General features: G+C 52.1%; 2 protein-coding genes across 2 annotated transcripts; both read right to left on the minus strand.

Annotated features, from left to right (window-relative positions):
- Window positions 1–1,656: 1,656 nt before the first annotated feature.
- On the minus strand, window positions 1,657–2,055 carry TGME49_265100 (hypothetical protein; the record flags this gene model as incomplete). The annotated part of the gene is made up of 1 exon (XM_002368598.2): window positions 1,657–2,055. The coding sequence occupies one exon, from the start codon at window positions 2,053–2,055 to the stop codon at window positions 1,657–1,659; it is 399 nt and encodes a 132-aa protein (XP_002368639.2).
- A 3,938-nt stretch (window positions 2,056–5,993) lies between these two features.
- Window positions 5,994–24,190, minus strand: TGME49_265090 (hypothetical protein). Its single transcript, XM_018781390.1, has 12 exons — window positions 21,612–24,190; window positions 20,680–20,767; window positions 18,232–20,415; window positions 16,959–17,728; window positions 16,046–16,676; window positions 14,527–14,932; window positions 13,421–14,020; window positions 12,604–12,712; window positions 11,928–12,202; window positions 10,972–11,173; window positions 8,512–10,402; window positions 5,994–8,259 (listed from the first exon to the last, which is right to left on the minus strand). Exons 2-12 carry the CDS (start codon window positions 20,721–20,723, stop codon window positions 7,941–7,943), a joined length of 7,431 nt encoding a protein of 2,476 aa, XP_018636311.1. The 5' UTR covers window positions 20,724–20,767; window positions 21,612–24,190; the 3' UTR covers window positions 5,994–7,940.
- Between the last annotated feature and the right edge of the window lie 68 nt (window positions 24,191–24,258).

Consider the following 24,258-nt stretch of genomic DNA (forward strand, 5'->3'; position numbering starts at 1 on the left):
GAACGCATCCGCGGCTTCTTGTTTCAGTGGTCAGAGATTGTGCAAAACTATCAATCACATCATCAATTCGGATAAACCGTGATCGGACATCGCCTGGCACACAGTCTGCTTCTGAGTTTTCTGCGTTTCGACAAGAGATTCGCCCGTCGCCCCTCTCTCCGTGTTCTTCGCATCGACACTGCTCTGTAGTTCTAACAGCAGGAACAAGAGAAGTTCTCGTGACACGCCTCCGCGGCAGTTCGATCTCATCTCCTTCATGTTCTCTGGGGAGGCTTTCACCGTCTTCTACTTTCACCGAACGCTCACTGCGCCCTCTACTGGCGCATCCTCCATGGTCAAGCTTCTGCCCACTCTCCGAATCACCCCGTTCTTCTGTAAGACGGTCGCTCTGATCCTTAGTCTCTTCACATGTTCTCTGTTTCTGTTCTTCGAGCAGCTGGACAAGGATCGGGGCCAGCAAGCGAAGGACACTATTTCCTAGCAGGACGTGTGAGAGGGCGCTCGCGGTTGCACCCTCCACGGCATCCTGATTGTTCTCGGAGGAATCCGAAGAGTGTACACCCACACTTTGCACCGGCTGGAGATATTTTTGCACGAGAGCTTCTGGACGTTTTTCGACAGACTCTGGTACCCGCTGTCCTGTTGAGTGAAGGGAAAGCAAGTCAGCAAGAGGCGAGAGCTCCGAAGGCAAATGCCCGTCTTGGCTGGGCTTTCCGGAGTTTCTCATAGAGCTACTTGAAGGAACAGCAACACTGCCTCTCCCCAAGAGTCCGAAAATCGCACGATTCAACTCATCATGCTGTAACCGTTGCTGCAGTTGAACTAGCTGCTGCTGGAGTTGGATGCTCCGCAGTTCGTCTTGCTGGCGGGTGATTTCTTTTCGGACCGCTTCAAGGTTACAACCTACAATGTCCAAAGCAGAATTCTCTGTTTTTGCTTCTGCGCTGCAAGCATAACACTCCCTTTGTCTCCGACAACTCGATCCTGCGCACGCCCAGTTGCCGGAGTGTCGAACGGGGGACTGGCAGCAGCAGGCAGTCTGGGAATTATATCTGCAGTCATGAGGAACTGAATCTCCTCTACAGGCAGCGCCGAAACTCTTGTCTTCATTGCCGGGTTTCCAATAGGCAACCACATCTTTCCCGTCAACTGTCGGTGGCTCTCGATTCAGGCAGCCGTTTTGCTCATCGGAGTTGGCCACTCCTGTGTCGCGTCGACAATAAGGCTGACTGGCCTGAGGAGGTGGCGTCACGGCTACAGTAGTTCCTGCAGATGAAGATGATTGACCTCCTTCGCCCCCCTGAATGGGGGAGGCATCAGACGCTTTGAGGTGAAGTGGTGCTCGAAAGGCTGCCTGACAACAATACGGACACTTGCGGAGTACGCCTGTAATTCGACGGCCGTGTATGCGGTTGTTTGCGAGGCGGGTGCTGTCGAGATCGGGGAAACTGGGAAAACGCTGTCTGTTGCTTAGTGCTCAAGCAAAGTGTAACGATGGGCTTGCCTGGTTTCTATGTTGATAGCTACCCTGAACAACTAAAGAAGAGACGGCTCGGTACAGACCAGACTCAGAACGAGTTGATCCCGAATGATTCGGGCGCGTTGTCCGATGCTGACCCTTGTTTGTGGGGAGCATGCATCCGGGGAAAGAAGAAGCTAGGGTTTCTTTCCCGTGGTGCGATTGCCAGGAAACTGCTCACTGTGGGGTGTCTGTGGTGTTTCCGATCCATACTGACTTACGACGTCCTCCTCAAACGATTTGGCTGGCCGTCGTCCCAGCCGCATGGTCCGCTTTTCCTGTTGAAATGCCTCATCCAACAGCCGGCGTTCTTCCGCCTGCTCTTTCAGCCTCTCCTGTTTTTCCTTTTCTCTCCGCGCCTCCTTTTCCCGAATCTGTTCCTCTAGAGCTTGTTGATAAAGTTTCTTGCTACTTAGCTTCTGGTAGTGCCTAATTTCATGATCGTCCCACGCGCCTTCCGCGATGCCTCCATTCATGCTGCCAGTGTTGAACATATTTTTTGGAACGCGTCCTCCATCTTGGCAAGTTTCATTCATTTGCTCTTTTTTTGCAGTAATTGCCGTTTGGAGATGGTGAGACTGAACACCTGTGTTGCTGTTTCGTTCGCCGTTGGAGAAGTCGGAACCATCCGGCTTTCTAACAGGGGGACTGCCAGTCTTTTCTGAATAGATGCTTCCCAGATCATTTTGGACATTTTCAGCCCTGGCGGTCTTGCAGCCACCAAATGCCACATTTAGCCCTTCAAACGCTTGTAGGTTTATGCGGTTACGCCCCCGGCGACGGGCCTTCACAGGGTAGTTACTTGCTGAGTCCGTTAGCTGGGAAGAAAAACGAGAAGAGGAAAGGAGATTGGAATATATCTGATAAACTGAAATGACACGGTGTGAGAGTCTTACCATCAACTTTCCAGCAGTTGATGTCGTGACAGTTTACTCCACACATCTCTCAAGGAAGCCACTTACCTCCATGCGGTGAGCGATTTCGAGTAATTTCTTGTCTTCAGCGAGTTCCTGTTCTTTTTGTCTATCCCTCTCTAGCTTTTTCAGCTCCGCCTGCTTTTTGAGAAATTCCCCGTATTCTCTTTGTTGCTTGAGACGGGCAGTGACGTTTTCTTCATGTGTCCCCCATCGTGTGCTGTCAGCTGCATTACCACTTTGACCCAAGCCGAAGGGGGATCTGCTGACAGATGAAGAGGGTTCTCTGCTTGCTTCCCTCTCCTGGCCACTTTGGTGACCGCCACAGTCCATGGAAACCGACGGCGCATATCCTCGCTGTTTATTCCCAGGAAGATCATTGGTCCCTAACGAAAGCGCCCGTTCCGTGCGTTCACGTTGTTTCCTCAGAGCAATCTGAGTTTTCAGAAATTCTCCGTAGTCGCGCTTTTCTCGCAGTTTCTGTTCTTCGAGTGTTACCGGTTTGTCTTGGACTTTGTTTTGGCTGTGTGACCTATCAGTGTCGAGTGGGGCACAAGAGCTCTTCGACCGGTTGTAGCATTCGACGGTGCTACTGGGTGACCCAGAACAATCTCCATCTGCACGGATGTTGAGGGCAGAAGAAACGAAGCAGCTAATTACGGCATTTTAACTTCAGTATTATCTGATGACAACACTGAGCGACAGTGGCGTAATGGCAAAGCAGCTGATGGAAACGGGCAAGGTTTACAGAGTGGAAGGGTTCATGTTAGGAAAAAGGCTGTATTCATGCTCACTGAAGAGTTACCGCTGACTGTGTTGACGGGGTCGAGACACTTGCCTAATAGCGAAGGAGTGTTGCATTTTATAACTCACTGACTAAAACTGGACGGACGTTCTCGCTGTCTAAGCTGGTAGTCGGCATGGCTACAGCTCGATTCCTTTCTTCGCCCTCGATTCGGTCCCTTCGTGTGTTTGTCTGTAGCATCAGGGATGAGGTGCTAGTCTCCGGAATTACTCCGCAACTTTGAACCTCCAGACTGTGCGATGTGGTCGTTGGGTACAGGGCTTGTGAATACACAGGATGAGAACGAAACACGGAGGTACTTTGCGGAAGAAGTGAGTTTGGAGCATACAGCGCACCCAATCCGTTTGGGAATGCTCCATAGACGTATGGCACTGCTGTCGGGTTCAATCCACCTGCCGAATACGAAGCAGAAGCGACTGGATACAGGTTTTGAACTGTTCCAGTGTTCCATCCTGCAAAACTCGGCTCACCGGCAAACTGCATTTGTGGATCCATATGAGGAAAGTTGTCAGATGCACGAGCAGGCATGGGCAGAACAGAGGCATACGATAAAGCTCGTGTTCTGTCGAGACCTGCCCCCATATCATATGCATCGTGCGAGGACGAAACAAGTGGTCCTGGCAAGGGACTTTGGCGCTGCATCTTGCTCAGAAACTCCCGTTGTTTCTCGGCTGCAATCTGCTGGCGAAGGAACTCCCCATACTGTTTTTTTTGAACAACTTGTTCATTGGCAGAGGCAGTTTGTGACCTATTGCCTGCTAATACGAAGGTACCCGGAGCATTCATGATTTATGAGTTCAACAACCATAACCTTCGCAAACGCGTCAAAGGCGTCTTGAGATATGCGCAAAACACTCGAATGCTGAAAGCGTTGTTCGCGCAGCCGAACGATGTTTAAACATGTGCAGCGCCAGACGCGCTTTCTTGACATAGGATCGAAGTTCTCCTTGAACGAGGGGCAAAGTTGACACGGGCTGAAATGTAGGTGTCATCGCTTTTGTTCCAGTTGAGCTGCTGAACGGTGACGATAGCACCGAATTAGGGAAAATAAACTCTAAAACTGAAAAAGGATTAGTTGATTCACCCCGCGGTGGTCCAAAGGCTGCTGTATAACGCGCGTCCCTGCCCCAACTTCTGGAACATAGCAAAACACGAAAAGGCGACGAAAAACAGTGCATACATCTGAAGGTCACTGTGCTACTAAAATGGGACGTGTCGAGCCACTTGATCCGAAATAAATCGTGCCAAGAACTTAGCTCCAAAATCCTGGTCTGCAAAAGCATGAATGAGACCAATGGCGCGTTTGAGACAGCAGTCATCACACAGAACGTTTTGTTGCAGGTGTGTCATCTGCCTTTGTCCATGCGACTGAGGTATCTGTTCCTGTGATAGAACTGCCGGTTAGCCTATAGGCCTTTTTTGGTCGGCACACAGCAAATACACGTACCACGAAAACGGATGACTGTATTTGTTTTACGTTAAGCAAACACATACAATGAGCCCCAGAGCAAATCAGTTTTTGGGACATTTCATCACGCATTCGTTTGAAGAGCAATTACTTACTGGTGTGCATGCTAAATCCAACGTCGAGTGAGGTCCCCCTGCAGCTCAGTGGTGTGGACAAGAATAAAGCGGTGCTATTTCTCAGGTGTAACCGTGTCCGCGAGAGATTCTGCTAGATTCAGATATAATGGGGCTTTTCTGTTGGAGGCTGGTTTGCCCCTTTATATTCGGTGTGTCGCCCCTCTCGGTCGTGCGGAATTGACACACAGCATCGTTGTGTTCGAATTGAGCGCTTTCGAGGCATAAGCAACCAAAAGTCCTTTATGCACACGTGGAAGTATATAATGGGTAACGCCGGTTCGCATATACCGAATCTGTTGTTGCGCTCTACAACTCTGTGTGCAGCAATGTGCGTGTGTTGCGAACTGCGTCTGGATTCGGAGACGTACAAGATGGTAGAATATACAGACGCCAGCAGTAGCATTCCCTGCAGTGGTACGATTCTCGTTGGTCCACAATCTTTCGTAGATCACACGAGATAAAAGTCGGTATAATGACAATGAAGAAATTGTACTTTTCCATGGTGTGTGTATCCATGCACTGGGGACCCGCAGCGATTACGGTTTCGGGGCTTACACGGCAAGCCGACACGGAACAGTCCCATCTTCACGCATGCAACCTGGGATCATGTCCGTTTACCATATACGGAGGCAGTTAAATCATCAATCATTACAAGTTAATACCTGCAGATGTTGAACTGGATAGCTGTCATGGACACACACTATGTGAGGGGAGTTTCTACTTCATCCGGGCAATCTAGAAAACACTTAGTGCTGTGGGATGGTTTTTGACAGAGAATTTGTATACGGACCTAACATTTTCTATCAGTGAGCTCATTGCCTCCAATGACTTTTAGCGAGTTGTCAGGATAGATCCTTGGACGGCACTCGCAGCGCGGTCCTCATAGCTTCAGTAGAGCTCCGAAGAGTCTGGAGAACAGCCAAAAGAAAACAGTGGTCGCTTGAGTACCGTACAGCAGGCAAGGGATAAACGCTGAGTCTACGGTGACCTGGTGGTCCTTTGTTCATCTATTGCCCGACCTCGCTCCTTGCTTGCATATCATCGTTTCAGCGATGCAGGATTTCTCGTCAGTCACCCGTGATGGTAAAGTGAACAAAGAAAAATTGTGTGCCTTCCTATTTGCCCATAGTTGGACAGGCGGCTGGCACCATAATGGTTTCTGGAATCCCGCCGAGCAACAGACTAGTGATTATTTCGACCAGAATTAACCAAGAATTGAATGACAACATACCTGTGCAGAATGTTCCGACCACGAAAGGAAGCCGTACGACGTAACGAAAAAGCCTTTCCCATTGTATGGGGCACTACAACCACCCTCCTCTGCTTTTGCATCCTACAAAGTGGCCCTATAAGCACCATTAACGGGTGCCATCCACGCGCTAACTAAGCTCGTGGATACGAGAACGCACAATTTCCAATACTCATCTTCCAGTTGTATCAACTAGCTTGGTTATACACGGCTTGACTTACCGTCTTCCGGACAGTTATCCATCAGTTCACCGCTGCAAGCCAGCGTCTGAAGGCATTTCTTCTATATCGGTCAAGCCGTCAATCCATTCTGAGTTCAGCGTCACTGCCTTCACCAGAAAGTCGGATACGACCAGCACAGAATCAAGCAGTCTGAGGAGTAGCCAGAATGCTATTTGCTAAACGGATGTGGGTTTATCTGTGGTACAAAAGTAGGCAGAGTTTCGCGGGATAATTCGTGCGAGTTCCTTGCAGAAACGTCTGCCATGCACCTGTTATGAACCGCCTGCTTAAACCACCCGATGCGCTTGATCGTTTCATGCCACTGAGGCGGAGGGGCAGTGGTTCACCAATAGCCAACGTTCGTGCAACGTTCAAAGAACCTGGAACCTTCGGCGAATTTTCGACGGTTACCACGGACCTAGAGAGCTCCCAACAGAGATGCGACGAGACCCAGCCCTGAATGTTGTTTTGAAAACGGCGTTCTTGGCTCCAATCAAGCAACTTCTGTTCGCTGACTTGCGCGGCTGCTGTGACGCGGAGAGTGTCGATATGATATATCCACATACAAAAGAACATCCACCTGCCCTCACGACAGTTGGCAAGCACTGTTTGGAACCCATCAGCTGTCACAAAACAAGGAGGTAAATGTGTTGCTCCCCGAGAAACAGTGCTTCCGAGACACGCCTGATGACATTCAGCTTGTCTGCGAGAGGCTGCCACAACAACGGATCCAACTGACATGATCCAGAGCTTTTTCCTGAGGACACATTTCGAAAAGGCGCTCTTCTCGCATACGCATATTGCTGCTTCTAACATATTCGAGTCGTCCTCAGTCACCGGACAACAACTTACGGTGTTCCATGATTGTTACTTTATTTTCTGTGACCAACTCGGAACCTTCATAAATCTCAGCTTGATTTGCCACATTCCCATGACTCCTTAGGTTGCATTACTTCCCTCGTCAAAGACCTCCGTCGTCTTTGCTAACCCCCACCTACTTTCGCCGGCTTCTAACCGTCCCTGCTAATAAGTACACAACCTCATCCGGCTGTCCCGCCAAGATGCGTTTCCTTCACTTGCGCGGGTTCCTTCCTTTTCTCTCGTGCTCTACCCCGAGTGGTTATCCAATCACCCTGCTCTTTGAAAGGCTACTATTTACGAGAACTTTACGAATTTCTCCGGTCATTCCGCGACACTCGCATTCCCTGTAGCAGCTCCTTCTCCACTGTTTCTACGTGTAACACCACCTTCCTCAGCTGTGGCACATAGCGGCCTCTCGCTCAGTCCTTCAGCATGAAACTGAAAACACCAACACACTCATAGTTTTGATTCCCTCCACTAACAGGGGAGAGAATGATCAGAGTCTATTTGAAGGTCATCTGACCTCTTTGCATCAGTTCCACACTCGTTCGCCACACCCCCCATTTCTGCGGTTTCACTGTCCACTTCATTCCAGTGTTTTGTCGCCAGAGGTTCTCCCATATTAGAGAAAATATAAACAGTAAGGCATGTTGAAAGTTGCGGCTCCGCATCAGTGACATTCAGGTTTTCCTCGCACTCCGTTCGTTTCCCTTTGACTGCGTGAGTTGGTGTACGAGGGGTACTACAAACACTCGCGTCTTCTCACTGTTTTCCTTTCCCACCATCACTATAAGGATTCGTTTCGCCTCTCTGGAAGTTTCATCCGTTTTAACGCCGCTACACTCCCGTTCGGAGAGCTGCTGACTTCTACGTCCATGCCGGCATGTGTAGCAGACCGGTTTCGGTTGTCTTTCGATGAAAATCGGCCCGGTGAACCAGACGGATCTGCCACCTGCGACTGGTTGCAAGCAGGTGAAAAGGGAGCGCGACATGCAGCAGCCTGAGAAGACACCGGCGGCTCTGGATGGTAATGCGCAGGGAAAAACCCCTGGTCGAAGTTTGAGCGGAAATTCGGCGTGAAGAAGAGAATGGAGAGTGGCAGGAACCTGGAAAAAGCCACGCAAAGTCGGCAGCGGAGGAATGGAAAATAGCCAGTCACGTGACTACTCCAATGCGGTGACACACTTTAAACATAATGTACCCCGCAACAAGACGCGAATTCACGAGGGGAAAGGAACGTTGATAACGCCTGCGGAAATCGGTGACGTTGGTACAAGTGATTCGATGGATTGCTCGGCATCTCGCGTGGGGACTTGCAGGCAGCGACAAACGACAGAGCAGAAAGCCTACGTCCTTACCTGAACTTGCCTTCAGCCTCGAGAGAGACGAGCGTTTCCGGAGTAACGCGGGTAGAGTGCGCATCGTCTAGACTGGGTCGAGCGTCGAGGCGGACGAGTAATTTCTTCTTTTTGTGGACAGTCTTTTCCTTGGCTTCTCGTCCCTCTCTCGCGTCCAATCTGTCGGCGGGTGACGCGGAAGACAAGAGATTGGAACGTCCGGAGTCCAGCGACATTGGAGCGCTCTCTTTATCGTCATCCCTCGAAAGGCTCAGCCTTGTTTCGCCCTCGGTCTCTTTCTTTACCGACACCTCGTATTGGTTCGCCACACTGCCGTTGCCCCTTCCCTCTGCGTGCAGCTCGTCCTTCTCGCCAACAACCTCAGAACAGTCTCCCTCCACAAATGCGTCTGGCTGGTCTGCCACTCGCTCTGTTTTCATCCGCCCTACATTCTCCTCTCGCCCTCCTCCTGCCTCCAACACAGCCCCTTTCAAAACGCTCTCTCCATCTTTCCTTAGGCTCTGCGGTTCTCCGCCCATCGGCCTCGGCTGCCCCTTCGAGTTGGATAGACACGTCTGAGAAGACGAGCAGACGTCCAATTCAGTCTGTCCACACACCTGTTCAGGCAGACTGCCCGTAAGCCCCAGGTGTCTCCACAAGCTCCTCGCGCCTCTGTCTTCGCGGTCTGCCAGAACGCCGAGCGTCTCGGCACCTATGCGCCTCCACCGATTTTCCCGTTTCTGTAGGTGCCACACATCGTTCGTTTCCTCTTCGTCCTCCATCTCCCCCTCTTCCTCATCGCCGGTGACGGAATCGCTGTCTTCACCAGAGTCGTCTACGCATGCAAACGCCTCCTCTTCGTTCACGGCTACACTAGAGACTCTGCACTCTTCTTCCGTGCGAAGACTGAAGAAGGGCTGGAGAAAACTCTGCTGAAAAAAAGCTTCCACGGAGAAGAACAGACTTTCGATCAGGTGCTCTGCGCCACACGCAGGGGGAGGGAGAACGGGGTCCTCATTCAGTCGACCTTCTTCGTCTGCTGCGTCTCCATTCAACCGCTGTCGTCGCCCCTTTGTTGTTATCAGAGGTGCATGCGGCATGGCAAACGGGAGGCCAGGACGCACCTGGAAAGGCGGCAAACTCGCAACCCACCCACGCGCCACCTGAGCAGTTCCCAGGGGAATCCGCCGCTGCTTGCGGTGTGGCCGCCTTCCACTCGCGGTCGATGCCTCGCTAGTTGGATCTCGAGTCTCTTCTACACAACAGCAGCACGAGCAGCTTGTCACTGGAAGCTCTGAGCTGGAAGTCGAGCAACTCGGTTCGTCGCAGTTGGAGGAACTCGAGTGGGGGATAGAGAAATCCACCTCGTGGTTTCCTTCTCTTGTGAGATCGCCTGACACCGGCTTGCTGGATACAAGAGATTTAAAAGATTCCAGAGACACCTGCTCGTCGGAAGCTCCCTCGCCTTCCTGTCCCGTCGAAAATGACAGTTTATCAATTCTGCATGGGACACAGCAGCAGCACCTCCGTCTCCCCAAGGGCCCAGTGGCGTCTTGAATTTGAGAACAGCAGCAACAAGCCGAGGAGACACATCGATGTAGGAGGTGACACAGGACGCTATTGATTAAAGAAGCGAGGAAAGAAAGATCGCGCACTTTTAGATGGGAAGACACCTCGAAGGGAAGCACCGAAAAAACGTGTGGAGCAGAGGGAGACGGCGCTCTGAAGGTCAGTGGAAGTAAAAGAGGGGAAAGCTCCTCGGATGATCCAGAACTCTCGCCATGACGTTTGGCCTCCAAAAACGGAGACGTAGCCGGCGAATCCGGACCCTCTTCAGTCTGCGGCAGAGAACAGACGGCGAGAAGCTTGAGGGCAGTTGCGGCTGGTAGGCACGAAGGAAGAAGAAGGAATCCTAAAAAGAAGAACAATGGGCAAGGTCATAGAGGCGACAAGAAAACGCATCATCACAGATACTGTGGCGCGTCTTGAAACTGTTCCCACAACCTAGGGACTCGCAGATCCGACACACCAGGTAGGAACAGAAATAGTTTATACATACAGACGCAGCAGCTCTGACTGTGTCAGCCCGACCAGAGAACGCACGCATTGACGGGAGTGAGGGTCTCAAGAGGATGACTCCTTTACATTGTTGCTTTCTCGTCTTCTTGACCGCTTTCATTTTCGTCGTGTCTTTCTCTGCACCACACACGTTCCCTACAAAATGAATCGCTACTGTGGCTACGACTTTTCTGCACCTTAGCCGCCCTACCCGCTGCACTGTCGAGTACTACGAAAAGCACGGTTTGACGCCACTGACACATCAGAAAAAAAATATATCCTTCGTAAATTCAGAAGTAAACAACGACAAACAGAAGACACACGACAAAGACACCAGGATACGCCTACGTCACAAATGAAAAGCAGACAAAGAAGCGAGAAAATGCACGCTCTACAGGTGAAAAGTATAGAATATCAACTCACCATCGCCTCGCAGCATGCGCGTCTCCAGGAAGTCGAAAAGTTGCCAGCCCCACAGTTCCTGATCAAGAGTATCCGTGGCTTTTCGGGGTCGAAGAAACGACGAACTCCGAGTCGAGGATGAAACAACATCCGACGGAACGTCAGAAGAAGTTCGGTGGTCCTCCGAGCCCGCTGCCCCTGCGTGAGAGAGTAGCCAGGGTCCCTGCAAAAGAGGAGAGAAACGAAGAAAACGATGCTGCGTACGTTAAGACAACTGTGCTCGGTGTCTAACCGAGCACGACGACCTCCGGGATGAAGGTCGGATGCAATATGTCCGGCTGCTCATGCTAGAAACTCTGCTTGCTGCCTGGCTATTGTAGCCGATGTGCCTGACACCTTCAGGAATGGTTTCGCGTAAAAATCGACAAACGCAGTTCCTCTCAAGCCTCTGTGTCGAATGACACAATTTTCGAATGAAAGACAGATACAAAAAAGGACGTGTTTCTCGAATCAGGTCCTTACCCAAGAAAAGAAAGCCCGTTCAGCGACAGATGACAGACTCTTACGAACTGCGCTGTGAATTCACGATCCTCGCTTCCGGCCAGCCAGCAGCGCACCCGATTCCTGCCGTTTCACTGTCATGCATGTGAATCTCAACCTATCCACTCCTCTCTTAAGAACAGCATGCGTTCGCATATACAATGTATATATATATATACGCATTATACATAGACTAAATAAATGCATATTGCATTTACTATACAAATTACATCAATGAACGTTAACATTACATACACATATATACATATATATATATATATATATATGTACATTTATATATATATATATATATGTATATATATATATATATGCATATATGTATATATAAGTAAATTAAAACAGTATATATATATATATATATATAATTTGGCTGCAGAGGAAGACGAGTGGTTTTGGTGTTTTCTGGTGGCACCTACCCAAAGTTCCAGGAGCATTTTCTCGAGGCTCTGCTGCGTTCCCTCGGCTGGGGTGTTCGGGAGGCCTCGAACGAGCAATGCATGCGGCAAAACGACTTTTTCAATGTTCTCTCCCCAGCGAAGCGGCTTGTTTTGGCCTATCTCACGCGAGGGGTCGTCAGCCGGAGACGCGACCGACAGAGTCACAGCAGGACGCAGGCGCGGAGGCGTCAGCCACGCGTTTCCAAAGTGGACACCCTCGAAGGCGAGGTACTCGACAGGGTACATTTGTTCTTCTGAAAAGGAAACCGAAGCAAAACTGGCTGCTAGGGAGTGAGATAGCTATCGTAAAATTGACACAAGATGCAGAAAAGAAGATTAACGAATTGCATTTGAAGCATCTTGGCCTTCGCGGCGTTCGTCCTCTCGGTGCTCCGAGTCCTTGACTAGGGGGTACTTCGATACAAACTGTTCTACGTCTATAAAGCTAAACATGTGTTTCTGTGTGAGACAGGACTAGAGAAATAAAAACAAGATGCTTCATCACAAAGCATACCACCGCCACGGACAGCGAGACGAAATGTGTGGCTACTATGAGCTACTTGTTTTCTTGAAGACATCGAAGACGGTCGAACCCACAGCTCTGCGTGATGAAACCATAGCTGTCTTCTTTGTTTTTCTTGCGAGCACCACTCACCGACAAGCGATCGAAAAAGAGCATCCAACGCATTAGCGACTGCGTCAGAAACTTCACTTCGAGATTCCAGATGTGTGACGGATTTCACGTCCCACGGGAACCAGTTGTCCTGAAAAGTGAGCATCCATCATTAACATATGCGGAAAAAAACAAATTAAGCGCAGCATCTCCACCTGCACTGTGGGTAGAACCATCTGATTGCAAGTCGCCGGCACCCAAACTTAGCACAACACAACCAAAAAAATCCAAAGTATAAATATAGTGGAAAAACGACACCACAGATTCGACAGCAGTCGAGCTGGGGAGACCAGTGAGAAAAACAAGCGTGACCTCGTTTAGTCAAGCACATTCGAGAACACATTGAGGTGTCTCGTTTCTCCACCGCCACGGCTGTCCAGAACGACATAGACCCTGTAGAAGTTGTCTCCATTCTTTGTCATTTTGCCTGGCTGAAAAGAAGGAGCAACGCCACGGGCGACAGCTGTTCACGGAGGCTTGCGACTTCACGCCCGCAGCATCGTTGAAGGGAATTGCCTCTCCCAACACGGCCTGCATTCTATCCATAGTGGCATTCCTTTTACCCGACACAAACGTCTTTGAAACAAGACGTCCTGTCGATAAATGACAGAAGGCGATCGATATCCCTCCAATAGGAATTGCCCTGGTGCCTGCACAGTTTGGGAGGAGACTGAATGCGGGAGCAAGAGGAGCTGCGCCACTACCTCGTCGGCATGCGCCGAGTTGTGCCTCTGTTTTTGAAAACAACATCACACCTACATTCGGCTTCGACCCTCTGCAATGCACCAAATCCCCTTACTGTGAGATTTGCAAGCGATTGAATCGAGTAGTGAGCACCGTCTTCGTCGGATATGGTGAAGCTGGGGGCTCGCCGATCTTGGCGAATCATCTCAAACACGTTCGCTGCAAATGCGGCTTCTCCTCGTAGCCGTCTCACGCCGCAGCTGCTGTCGTGCTCGTCTCCACCATTCGTACAGGCTGTCGAACTCCCTATGGGTTCTGTCACCACTGCATTCCTCTCTTCCTCTCTGTCAGCTACCTCGGAAGCACCCCGCTTGACCTCGTTCTCCCCGCGACTTCCGCTTCCCTCAACTTCAACATCAATTAGCGTGTGTTCCGTTTCGCCGCACCGTTTGACAGGGACCGGAACTGCCAGTCCCTCAGCTGCTTCCAAGGCAACAAGAGGGGGAAACACCGCAGTTGTCTCAGAAGAATCTGCGTTGCCCATTTCCATGTCTCCACTCTTTTCCTCACTCCTACCGCTGTCTTCGTCGCATTCCTTCCTCTGTGAAGCACTCGCTCTCGGTTTGCCGGGCGCCAACCGCGGATCCAAAGAACGTCCCGCTTCTTGAGAGAAAAGCCGACGCAAAGCCGCCTGCGGAAGGTGCACGTAGATCCGCTGTGAAGACACCCGACGCCCAGCGGACAGGAGACACATCCAGACAATCAGCAGGTGGAGAGCACGCTCGACAAAAGGAAAGCAGTGACCAAATGGGAGCAAAAGCCAGCTCAGAAAGCACGTCAACAGAGGGTCCTTGTGCCTTCGTATTAAAACAAGAGACGGGGGCCTGTTTCGCCGACTGCCTCCAACTGTTTACGTCAGATGATCGCAGGCGTTCTCACTTCTACCTACACAAACTGAAAGTGTTTCTATCTCCGTGAAACAATAACAGAGTCCCCCATCACACGGTTCCCCAGTACTTGTGTAGACGTCTCACGATGCCGGCCAGTCTACCAGTAGGTTCACAAGCATACTTCTCGGATACGAATGCGGCAGTGCATATTGCACTACATGATTCACATTCTGTTGTTGTATACTTTCATGTGGGTGTCTCCTGGAGTACTTCTTGAAACTGCGCGTAAAACTGTCTTCCACTTCTGAGTGCTATTTCTATATTCTCTCACCTTCGATGTCATGTAGACTCCAGTGTGTAGCAACGCCGCGACTGCAGCAGCCGATAAGCATTCTTGCTCGAGGCTCTGGCACTGAAGACTGAGAGGAGGCCGAGAGACGGTTAGTCGGTCATGTTGGAAAGAAGCTGACCGCAATGCGTTTTCGCCTCCAATAGATCTCTCTGGAACACATCCGTCCCCCTGAACAGACGTCTCTTCAGACAGTCGATGGAGGCTGTTCTTGTCCTCCCCAGTGGAGAAAGAAGTCTCCGAAGACGCCTCAAAACAAGTGCGTTTTGACGCGCATGCCGCCGAGGTCAGCGACAAAGCGAAAGGGGGAACGAAAAGACACTTGAAGAGTTGCGTCCACAACGACGAGAAAAACGAGCGAGACCAAGTCGACTGCGTGACCAGCTGTCTGTACACAACACAACAAAGTTCTGAAATGCGACAGGAGCATGTGCGCCCTTTCACGCAAGGAAGGATGGTACAAAGAGCGAAGAGAAGCAAAGACTCTGACGGGAGTTGGAGAGACAGAGAATCACAAAATGATATGTCACGCATGGAAAAGTGGACTCGGCACAACAGCCTCTTGTACCAACTAGAGGTCATGGAGATCCTACAATTCGCATGTTCGATATTTAGCCGCGTGTTGAAACCCGGGAAGTAATGGTGGACGCATCACTCGCAAAACAATTTGACTGTACTGACTCTTTAGTTTCGACAACGACACTGCTCGGCAAAAGGAAGCAAGCCTCGATACACCGGCTGGCATGGCACGCAGCATTGTCACTTTTTGACTGAGCCCTTCGAGCCTTAGTGGGAGACCCTTTTCTGCCTTCCACGAGAGAAGAGAACACAAACGGAAGAAGCAAAATGACGGCAGAAAAGCGGACGCAACATGTCTTCTCTCTCTTGCTTCTCGACACATCTCTGACCTTGCAACTGCTCTCTCCTCTTTACCCACACTCGCCTTCTCATCTCACTTCTACAAACCCAGACCTGTGTGCCACACAGTCCGCCTCCTTTGACGTTCAATCATGCTCTCTATTGACTTCGTTCACATCCCGATACACCCTTTATCCTTGGTTGAAGCACACATCCGTTAAACCTGAGTCTCACGTGCCTTCCTCCCTGTAGACATATATATATATATATACAGCGAGGAATGAAAAACTTCTTTTGTCGGTGGGTTTGAAGCTGTACCTCCTGTGTTCTGGTGTGACCGTGGTCTGTAACGAGGCGCCGCTGCGGAAGGCACACTAGCTCGATGCCGCATCGACCCTTCCTACCCTTACAACCCGTCGGTTCTCAAATACGATCTGTCTCACTCGCTGCAGTGGCGGTTGAACTCTAGAAGAGCCGAGAACCATGCATGTATACGAAACATAATCGCCTTCCGGTGACTATTGAGCCCGTATCAGGGCAACCTGTTTCCTATATGTCTAGGCGATGTGACTTCTTCTCTTGGCCCCCTCGAGTTGTCGCAGCTGTCCCCCGTCGCGTCCACGTCTGGGTATTTGGCACTTACGCGACCCGTGCGTTGAATTGGAACTGCAGCGTCGGCGAAACAAGTGCATGCAACTTCACCGCTCTGTCACAAAGAGGTTGCTTCTTTCTCTCGAACTCAACTCCTCTTCCTCCGCCTCCTGACACGTGGGCCTTCTCTCGCCCTCCCGCAGACAAACGAGCCTCGCCCCGAGTGCTTCCGTCTCTCCACCGTGGGTCACTCCACATGGCGACTTCTCCGGCTCTTGAGAACGAACGCACGGGAGGACTGCGAACGCCACGCTTGCCTGCATGCAGGGACGCTGAGCGGGAGAGAGAAGAGCGGTCCGAGCTGTCGAGCTGCCACCTCGCGTCCCTTCTGGCGCCCGGACAAGCAAGAGAAATGCGTCCTTCTGGCGATGTTCCGGGGCGCACACGTGAAGTTGACGAGGAGGAAGAAGCGCGTGGGGGCAGGCACAGAGAACAAGCCGTCGAGAATGAAGACGAATGACGAGAAGAAAAACGAGGAGGAATGAGGCATCCACCAGGGCGACCATCGCCGCCAGCTGCGCGCCAAGTGAAGAGAGGCGCTCGAAGGATTTTCTCGGCGCATGCAGATGTCGAAGCCAAAATGACTCCAAAACCCCGGCACCGGCCTGTCGACGGGCACGACGCTGAAACAGAAAACAGGGGAACAGAGTGTCTGTGTAGACTGCAAAGGGATAGTCGCCGGGGTAGAAACTACCGAAATGAAACGCACCAAGAGCACCGAAAGGGTGAGCCACAGCGTGCGCGCACAGAATCAGAACCCCCAAAACAAGCGGGTGATGCAGTAAAATTCGTACGGGAGAGACCGCCTCGACAGCCCATCTACCCTAAATATCCAAGGGAAATGCTGTCTACAGGACGCTTCACTTGTTGTTCAGAAGGCATCGCCTTCTTTAACCCGTTCTCACCTAGTAGAAGCAAGAAGGAGACGGCATCGTGAATTCTGTAGTGGGCTGTGATCATGCGGTGAAGAGGCGCAAGCCTGATGTTGGGAAGGGACGTAATCAGGAGAGCAAGTTTCGGCGGATCTCGCCCACTTCTCACATGCCTTTCTACGGCCTTCACAGTTTCCAACGGACCACTCTCTCGCGGCGGTTCTGTGGTTTTCTCTGCTTCGGTCTTTTGCATATTTTGGTCCTCTTGGCGGTTCCCCGGGTCTTTAGGTCCCGCTTCCTGTTCTGAAGAATCAAGAGGTTTCCCGGCATCCGTGTGGAGTCCGGAGTTAGTGACGGCCTTGTCCGACTCGTTGGCAAAATCACGTGCCTCCCCTTCCTCACTGTTCAGCTTCAACGGTTCTCGCAGTCCTCCAACTTCATCGCCTTCTCGAGAAGAGCTTTGGTTCCTCTCGTCTCCCTGGCCTTGACTGGCGTCAGCATCCTCCGCCCTACCCTCCTCTTCTTTCTTCGAAACCTCGAAGCCACTCCCGGCGTCTCTGCATTTCTCGACCGTTGGCTTTCCCGCCCCTCCCACTTCCGCTGCTTTCACAGCGGCTGAAGCGTTCCCACTCTTGCCGTGGCTCCCAGAATCCATGACAGCTTCAATGCACGTGGCAAAACGCCGGAAGACGCTGCGAATCGCCTCTTTTGCTGCCTCTCGAAGAACAGGAATCTGGGTGCTGAACTGTGGCGCGGGTTGGAGAAGGCGAGGACCGACGCTGGGTCGCGACAAAGGGCCGTGCCTACAATGAATAGTGGGAAAAATACCTAGCGTCAGTCTTGAACACATTGCAGGATAAAAGATCACAATACTTGTGCCGCCCACCCATAAGAGAGATGTCAAACCCCCCACTGTGTATATCCAGGCAGTTATCCAGAGTTATCCGTCTAAACAGAGATGCGGCGAACGGACGCCCATACGCGAATGAAAAACCTCACAAGTAGAGACTTGTACATGTGAAAATGCTCACGTTCAAATGATGCGTCGACGAAATTTTCCGCAACGTGATGGATCGCACCCTGAAATGGTTGCTTCGAAGAAGCGAACGACCACGCGTTAACCCCTTCCCCGTTATTCAAATAACGGTGAATTCAGTACCTGAGTTTCGTTACCACGAGTAGTCTGTTCCCAGTTCCTTGTCTCCGCTCTCTCATCTTTCGTTTTCAACTTCTTTTCAGTCCTCTCCTTACTTCTTTAACACTTGACTGCCAAGTTGGAAGCTCCCTCACTGCCTCTCCAACTCACCTCGAACTCCTTGCGTACCACGGTATCTGTTCTTCTCCGCGGCCGCGTTCGTCTTCCCCATCGCTTCGTCCGGGCTTTCTGTCTCCCCTGTTTGCTCTTCTGTAATCGGGTGACAGTCCCCGAAAGTCTTCACAGCCGCGCCCCAGCGCTCTGCAGTAAAAACTCGCATGCTTCTCAGAGTCGTCGGCACCCCTGGGATACCCTGGTCGGTCACATCGACTCTCATCCCTGTCTCTAACGAAGCATCCGGCTCCACGCGCGACTCCCCGGCTCTGGCCTTCATATCGCCCGCCACAAGGGCCTCCGAAAGAGTGGTGACTGTCACTGGAGCGTCTTCGATCCCGAGAGACTCTTCTCTCTTCGCGACCCGGCAACGCCTCACGAAACGCTAACGAAGAGCTCGACGCCCTGTTTTCCCAGCGTTTCAACCAACTGCCTGAGACCCGCCGGCCTTGTCCTCGGCCTCGCCTTCCAGGTCGTTCCCTCCTGCTTCCGTCTCTCTGCTCTCTAGGCTCCTGACTATGTGGCGCTCTGTCACAATACCGCCTCGGCGAGAAGCTCAGACTGCGTCTCCCATCGCCAGGTCGGCCCTTGAAGCCCCTTGCTGTGTCTACGAGTGCTTCGCCTTCACCTCGCCGGACGCGCGGTGACGGTTCTCCCTCTTTGAATCTGCTTTGACTGACATCAGCGACCGGCACGACGCCCCCAGGATCGCCTAAAGGGAAAGGAGCTCCAGTGGGCGGAAACGCCCAAAAACAGGCAGGAAGTGCTGAGGGGAACGCAACAGCGGCAGTGCGAGGCGGACCAGCTGCTGGAACCATTGCCACAGCTAGCTGGTTGGGGGGTATGAGAAACGAACACGAAGGAGGGTTACCAGGAGGGTCGCCGCGTGGCGTACTGGAATGCTCAAAGACACCCGAGGCCGGAAAAGGAGCCTGACCAGCTGCTGAGGGCATTGAGGAGATAAGCCCACCCGAGGCGCCTCCTCCAGGCGCTGCGGCTGGCCAAACAGTCCCTGCTGGGGAAGTACCTCCTGGGATACCCACGAGGGGAGCCGGAAGAGAAGCGGACGGCGAGGGAGCGAACCCCGCACCTCCGTGGGATCCGTTGAGACCCGGGTTGCCTGTCTGGGCTCTGTCGGCGTAGGGCGCTACGGCAGAAAGAGACGTGGAGCTCACGGGAGGGTCCCGCACGTCCCTTGAAAAAGCACAGCGGTTTCGTCCTCGTGAACAGTGTGAGACCGGGCGTGAAAAAGAAGGGTGAGGGCGACGGCCTAGGGAACGCTTTTCTCGTGATCGTCGCCCAGGTGATATTCGCCCTAGAGATTGTCGCTCTGGTGATTGTTGTTCCACAGATCGTCGTCCGCCTATTTGGCTCTCAAGCGAGGGACTGCGTCTACCGTGAGATCCACCATAAATTTGACCCCGTCTAGCGGGTTCAATTCGTGGTTCGCCATCGCCTGCTCGGTCTAGACCCCGAGGACGCTTGCCTCCCCAGTTATCACTTGGCCCCCAAGCCTCCTGCCGTTTTCTGCGCCCTCCCTCGGGATATGCCTCCCGTGCTCTGTGATTTTCACGCGGATTTTGAGACTCGCAGTCTTCCCAAGATGAAACAGCTTGCCCTCTTCCCCCTCGCCTCTCTCTGTAGGTTCCTCCGTCTTCTCTTTCCAAAAACCCACTCCCGTCTGCCTCGTCTCCCCTTCCGCCTCGCCGATTCCTGACGAACGCTCTCAGCTCCTGTCCTCGCCGCGGATGTTGTCCAAGAAGACCTTCATTCACGCTAGAGCGTTCGCAAGCTCCAGCATGCACTGGCTCCTTGTTGTGATGCGGAGGCTCTGTTTGATGGGATGCGGAGCCACATACTGCTCGGCTCTGCCAAGGAGGACCAGGCCCGTCAGAAACAGCGTCACAGGAGCCGCGTTGCCAAGGCGGCGGCACAGAATTAGAGTTTGCATGCATCCTGTCGGCGGCATCTCCCGCGGTATGCGGCCGGCCCCACGGCGGCAGGAGGCTGTGACCCCACGACTCCAGGTCTTGGATCAATGTTGACGACTCTGAGGAAGAGCCGGTCTGCCGGTCATTCTGCTTCCATGGAGCACCTGTCCGCGAATTGCCTGATTGCCATCGTTGCTGGCGACCAGGCTGTGCGGACATTCTGTCTGCAGGGTCAGGGGCCGCAGGAAGCCTGAGACACGTGCACACAAGCGTGCACGCAAGTGGACCCAAAATCTACATTTAGCCGTTGACACCGTACAAGCCCACAAATACATCCTGCGTTTCGCCCCCATTAGGGAATCGATTCGTGACACGACGCAAAAGCGTGTGGTGTTCCGCTATTGAAGGTGGACACAAACCGAATGGAGACGCCCTAACCGATCAAAGACCACGCAAACAGAAACGGAAATCGTCGAGCTGATTTCGGGACACGAAAACTCATCTCTTTACTTACGGCCCAGAGCCCGGCATCCCGAGCCGCCACGGAGGTAGTGCCATCGTGCCTGTACGCGGTCGAGGGGCCTGTGCTGGGTATGTCGTCTCTGCAGAAAACAATAAGAATCACGAACAACCATCTTCGAGATGCATTGTGAAAAGGAGACTGGCAATTTATATCGGCGAGCGAGCGGGACAATCTGGGAAAGGCCTTTAACGTGTATAAAGATGTCTGGGGGAGCCCCAGCTGCGACGCAACGACAGAAATGCGGTCTGGTCTTTTTAGGACGAAAGCCGCAAATATCACAAGAGCAACTTGCATTGAGGACTCATCACACTCGCAAAGAATGGCCATGTGGCAAGTCAAATGGCCCTGTCGTGTCAAAATACAGTGGACAGCCACGAGCAAGGCACTCGCCACACGTGAGTACACTTCAGCACCAGCGGTCGAAGTGGTACAACACCGCGTCGACTAAAAGTTCTTATTGCTGTACGCTGTAGACAGCCTCCTCGCCAATAAATTGTACATAAGAACGGGACTCGGGATAAAGCAATCGCGTTGTGAATAGAAGTCGCCTAGATGCGACGACAGTCAGTTGGCCCGCATCTAATGAAGCATATTCGGTATACAAGTGTGACAATATCCGTCCTATTTCGTCGTCGATCCATTGTTCCACATTCGGAGCCACTTGAACGCCGACGTGTCACAAAGCAGGATCCCAGGACATGGTTGCGACTAGTCTGAGACAGGCCACGGTACGATATTCACAGCAGACTGCTCGTAAGGGTGTGAAATTCGATGCCTGGAAGTGCTCTCAGTAAGGACTCGCGTCTGATACGAGGAGTCGTCAACCCTTGTTCCGAGGCACCCAAAATGCCCTCGGTTCTTCACATGCACTTCTTAGGATGATGCCGTTCAGCCACCTTTCCTGTATTGGCCCACGGAAGTACGAACTGTTCATGAACACGCGGGCGTCGATCTTCTGATGTGGCGTACAGTACCCACCAGGACACCTGGCTGTACTCGGAGCGTCGTGGGTAACCGATCGGCCATAGCTTCACAAGCGAGCGACGGCAAACGCTGCTCCTAAATAGGCTTGTTGTTCGTGGACGGAAATGAAGGGCCTGAAACTGAAGCAGTATATGTATGCCTGCCACGGAGAGCAGAGTACGCACCACCTTACACATGAAAGGCGTTTTCAGCGATCTGCTGTCGCGCGACTCCTGCCGTGCAACGAACCGGAGAAGGCCCCTTTGGCATCCCGTTCGGGCGTTGAACGAATCCTGACCGCGACAGAAATGTCGCACTTCAATCGAGTGCAGTGAGCCCTGGCGACACACTCGCACAGCAGATAAGCTCCTGTCCCTGCTCGGTCTACGGTGTTCTTTCCACCCCGAGCCGTCTTAAGGTCCATTCATGTGAGTACCCAGTTGGCGTTTGTCTTCCGCTTCGTTCCGGTGTTCGTACAGCTGGCTGAAAACAGCGGCGAATGGCAGCGGCGTTTCACGATCGAGGCAATAAATTGACTGTGCGGATTGAAAGCGACTCTTCAAATCGCGCAGCAGTGATCTTGGGAAAACGTCCTCATCCGCCGCGTCGGCCACCGAATTTCCGCGTATCCGAGTTCAACATTTTGTGATAGGTAGAGAAAACAGGTTCCACTGTCAACTGCCGACGACTACGGGAGCCGCGATGCTGGAGTGTCCTCTCGAAGCGAATTTTGGAAGGGATGTACCTTCATGGTCTTCGAAGCAGCCCGAGAGACGAATACCGACGGCTCTCTTTCTCAGCAAGAGATGTAGTCTTGGCCAGCGCTAGGGACGATGTGCGCAACGGCAATATTGAGTAGGGTGACCCGCATATTACCGTTTACAGAGTAGGGCGATGACAGACCACGGCAAGCCCGTCGACGCATCCGACCTGCACAATCGTTTTTCGAAGTGAAATACAGCAACGGGCCAGACGCCTTCGCGTCGTTTCTTCGTTTCTCCTGGTTGCTCACCTCGACGCGGCCGCTTCTAACGAACGAATGTCACGTTAGGCGACGTCTCCGTGTCTCGAAGTTGCACATCCTTTCCCTGAACGCTTTTGCCTATTCCTGAACATGTAAGCTTTAGTCTTGTTCGTTGGGAGATTGTCCCATTATCTCCTTCCATGCTAAGAACTGAGCTCCGCATAATCTTCGTGGCCAAAACGGCCGAAAATCAGTCCAGCTGCAACTCGCCGCAAAGCGCAACACAACCCCCAACCTAACCAACCCTTTTAGGAGAGTACAGTGTACTCTTTCGGCGGTTGAGCGCGACCCCACTCCGTTTGAGCGCGCTTCTCTGCAGTTTGTTCTCGTGGACACCTCCGAATAATGAGATAACAGTAGCACAGAGTGTACTCATTATTTTTCTTCAACATGAAGAAAAAGTTGTTTTCATCCAAAAATCAGCCTAAATACGTGGGGTTACCGACTACTGGACACCACCAGTGACGGATACTGGGGCCAGTTAGAGAGATGCAAACGGCAGCTGCACTGCTTCATCTCATCACCACTCTGATCAGGGCGGAACTTAAAGCTGTACATAACTGGTGAGCGCTGCAAGGTGTGCCCTTGCTCTTTGAGCATCTGCTACGAAAAGGAACCTAGCAATAACGGCAGACAGGCGCGGCAAAGTAAAGCGCGACAAACCATTTCACACGCATAGAAATATCAGTCCACTCTGTAAGGGTAGCGAGTGTTCCGGTGAACAAAACTTTAACGTAGCGCGTGATTGGATTAGTACGAGTGTCACGCATTGGCCCCCCCACCCCCCAAGAATATGCACAAACGGTAGTGTCTGTCTTCCTTTCAGGTTCATGTGCGGCCGCACAAATCATGCACAACGCCGCCACATCTCATGACTGTCACTTCATGTTCGTGTAAATGTGGGAGCGTATGCCGGTTGGTGGTTCGTTTCTAGCGGCGCTGCACGGCAGAAATTGCGTTATGTTCACGAGCTGAAAGCTGCATATGTTTGCTCGCGGACTCAGGGCATGATTTGCGGGTGTGTGAGTGACCCACTTACCTGAGATCCTCATGGACGGCGTGGAATATGCAACTAAGCTTTGCCACCCCACCTAAAACTGTTCTATGGCGCACAGCGGCTTCTTCGTGCTTCATCGCTCCGGTTGATTGGACAACTCAGACCCCCTACTCTCCCGTATCGTTACTACTCCGAAAAAGTAGTAGCGAGCTCCACACTGACAGCGCATAGCGGCGAATCTACGAGGAGCTGAGATTGTCAGAAGTGCCGCTGCAATCCACCAAGGGGAAACACCACGCGGCCCTGTTTCCTAGAAAGTTTCAACACTGGTATAGCAAAAGAGAGGTGGAAATCTACTCTGAGGCAGCGTATGCTTGAGCATCATACAACCGACGAGTGGCGATCCAACTTGTGATCCCGTGAATGGATGCATACCTTTCCTCATTCGTCACGGATGATGCGCTGTGGTTCAGGAAGTGAGGTGTTATGCGCTCGGGAAGGCCCTTAACATGCACAAACAGCATATTTTCTGTGGCAGGTATTCCTCGGAACGAGGCGGCGGCGTCGCAGTTCTGGCGACGCAGGG

Source organism: Toxoplasma gondii, chromosome IX, assembly GCF_000006565.2.
Source record: "Toxoplasma gondii ME49 chromosome IX, whole genome shotgun sequence".
Lineage (NCBI taxonomy): Eukaryota > Apicomplexa > Conoidasida > Eucoccidiorida > Sarcocystidae > Toxoplasma > Toxoplasma gondii.